We start from the raw sequence: 2,487 nt of genomic DNA, 5'->3' as shown, positions 1-2,487 counted from the left end.
GGACCAACAAAGAAGAGGGCCTCTTCTGCTGCTTCTACTGCACCACCAAAGAGGACAACTGCTGGTAGTTCATCAGCTGCTGCAAAGGGTAAAACGGCAGCAACTAGATCTTCAGCTGCTGCAAAGGGATCAAGGGCATCTTTCTTGCCTCCAAGGCCAACTGGTGTTTCCCAGAGAATCAGGAAGCCCACCCAAAAAATTAGAGATTACTTACTGCTTCAGGTGCTCAATGGGAATGATGCATTTTAGGTGTGTGAAAACTCTTGTGATGATGGTCAGTTTGGTTGTGTGAAAACTCTTCTGGTGGTCAATTTGGTTGTGTCAAACTATTGTCATGGTCATGTAATTGAGATGTTTAAGTTAAGTTGTGATACTATGATGCTTTAGGTATGACTACTTTAGGTGCTCCATGGGAATTTTATGATTAAGCTTAAGACCAAATCTGTTCTGGTACATTTTGTGATGATGAGGTTATCATACACCTTAAGTGCTGCTTCTAGGTTGACAAAACCCTCAAAGATGCCAACAAACCTTAGTGATGGCTAGATGTCGACAAAACCATCAAAGATGCCAAAAAAGTCTAGTGATGTCTAGATGTCGACAAAACCATCAAAGATGCCAAAAAAACCTAGTGATGGCTAGATGTCGACAAAACCCCCAAAGATGCCAAAATACCCTAGTGATGGCTAGATGTCGACAAAATCATCAAAGATGCCTAAATACCCTAGTGATGGCTAGATGTCTAGAAAAACCCCAAAGATGCCTAAAAACCCTAGTGAAGGCTAAATGTCGACAAAACCCCCAAAGATGCCTAAAAACCCTATTTGATGGCTCAAATACATAAATTCTAAACATATCAGATTTCATGCATAAACTCTAAATACCATCACATTTAGCATTAATTCAAATCCATACATAATCATAGTACTAGATTAGTACATTACAGATCCATAGTTCAGGAAATTAAAACTAATCTCATTACAGCATAGCCAACCACACCCTACAAAAGGTAAGCAAATGCCAAATGATAGTGCCCTCTTCCACAGCCAGGTGATCATTCATTTAGGATGGCCTTGATCCCCTGCAGCTTCAAATTGCTCTCCTGCAGCTTCACATTGCTCTCATGCAGCTTCACATAGGTCTCTTCAACACTCTTCTGCAGCTCATCAATTTGGATCTGCAATTTCTTCCTCTCTTCAGCTAGCTTGAGCTTCATGTTCCTAATGACACTGGCCTGAGCAGTTGCCAGGTTCTTCATCGTGTCATACTTCTCCTGCAACTTCTTGGTTTCAGCATCTGTCTTTTCTATCTCTGCCCTATGTTGCTGGGCATCCAAAAGTGCATTGACATCTTCAACCAGCTTCTCATAGTTGGCCTGCAGCTTATTCTTCTCTTGTGTCAGGTTATGAACAGCAAAAGAATTCATTAGATTGTCCTCATTCCTCTGTCTCTTGCTCTCTTCATACATAAACCATAACTTGTGCAATGCATTCTCAAGGGTATTGGGCCAAGCAGGATCAATCCATTGAACTAGTCCACAGTCTCTACCTTCCTGAAATAAGGTAGTATTCAAAATCATATTAAAACCTTCCATCACAACCAAAGCTAAAGATACTATATTTAAAAGCTTCCAAGCTAAAGGTACATCATAAAGGAAGCACAGATGTTCTGCTCTCAATTATACAATGATGTGCTGCTATTAGGAATAAACTAACCCATGCATCCACTGTCCTTTAATCTAATTAACATTGTTGCCAGAGTAAAAAATGGCTGCCTAAACACTCTCCTCAGAGTAAACAATGACTGACTCAACACTCTCCTCGGAGTAAACAATGACTGCCTCAACACTCTCCTAACTTAACAATAAATAAACAATGGCCAAATCCTAACAATGACTGTGCTGTCACTTAGAAGCATATACCTTCTCAGAGCAACAGAGAAACCTCCTGCCAGTTAGAATTCCTTCAAAAGCAACGTGCCTCTCTGCTAACTTCCCGTGACCATGGCACAAAACAAGCATTCCATTTTCAGGGCCCTCGAAATCGGAGTCCTTAGTTGTAGCAGGGAGCTGGGAGTGCAAAGAAATACATAACATTTGATCGGCTAACACACAAGCTCCTTTGAGAAAAAAAAATCTGCAAATCATAGAACAAACCCTAACCCTAGGTCGAGGAATTTACCTGCATTCTACCGTCGTCAGAACCAGAGCTGACGTACTCCCTAGTGTGCTTGCTGCTGTCGCTTTCACTCCAGGACACCATGACGATGCGGCGGCGGCGGCGCGACACGGAGCGGAGCGGCGGTGGCGAGCAAGAACAGAGCGAGAGCGTGCGAGAGCAGAGTGAGAGTGAGAGACAGAGGAGCGAATCGATCGACTTAAGTTCACCGTGTGAGAGCAGAGTCTAACGCCGTCTAACGGCTGTCCGACCAGCCGACAGTGTCACGTCGGCAAAAACGGACCCCACCTGGCATAAACCCACTTATCGG

The 2,487-nt window shown here is 43.2% G+C and overlaps 1 protein-coding gene across 1 annotated transcript; it reads right to left on the bottom strand.

Moving 5' to 3' along the window:
- Positions 1-1,054: 1,054 nt before the first annotated feature.
- Positions 1,055-2,261, bottom strand: LOC109748914 (uncharacterized). Its single transcript, XM_020307929.1, has 3 exons — positions 2,181-2,261; positions 1,922-2,068; positions 1,055-1,552 (listed from the first exon to the last, which is right to left on the bottom strand). Exons 1-3 carry the CDS (start codon positions 2,259-2,261, stop codon positions 1,055-1,057), a joined length of 726 nt encoding a protein of 241 aa, XP_020163518.1.
- Positions 2,262-2,487: the final 226 nt, after the last annotated feature.

This window comes from Aegilops tauschii, chromosome 1, assembly GCF_002575655.3.
Source record: "Aegilops tauschii subsp. strangulata cultivar AL8/78 chromosome 1, Aet v6.0, whole genome shotgun sequence".
NCBI classification, from domain to species: Eukaryota; Viridiplantae; Streptophyta; class Magnoliopsida; order Poales; family Poaceae; genus Aegilops; species Aegilops tauschii.
This window is presented reverse-complemented; position numbering and strand designations above follow the sequence as displayed.

Excerpts from the sequence above, each read along its gene's own strand:
- LOC109748914 (XM_020307929.1), bottom strand. The coding sequence starts at position 2,261 with ATGGTGTCCTGGAGTGAAAGCGACAGCAGCAAGCACACTAGGGAGTAC. Across the intron at positions 2,069-2,180 it reads CTGACGACGGTAGAATGCAG|CTCCCTGCTACAACTAAGGA; the intron begins GTAAATTCCTCG and ends TTGCACTCCCAG. Across the intron at positions 1,553-1,921 it reads TTCTCTGTTGCTCTGAGAAG|GAAGGTAGAGACTGTGGACT; the intron begins GTATATGCTTCT and ends ACCTTATTTCAG.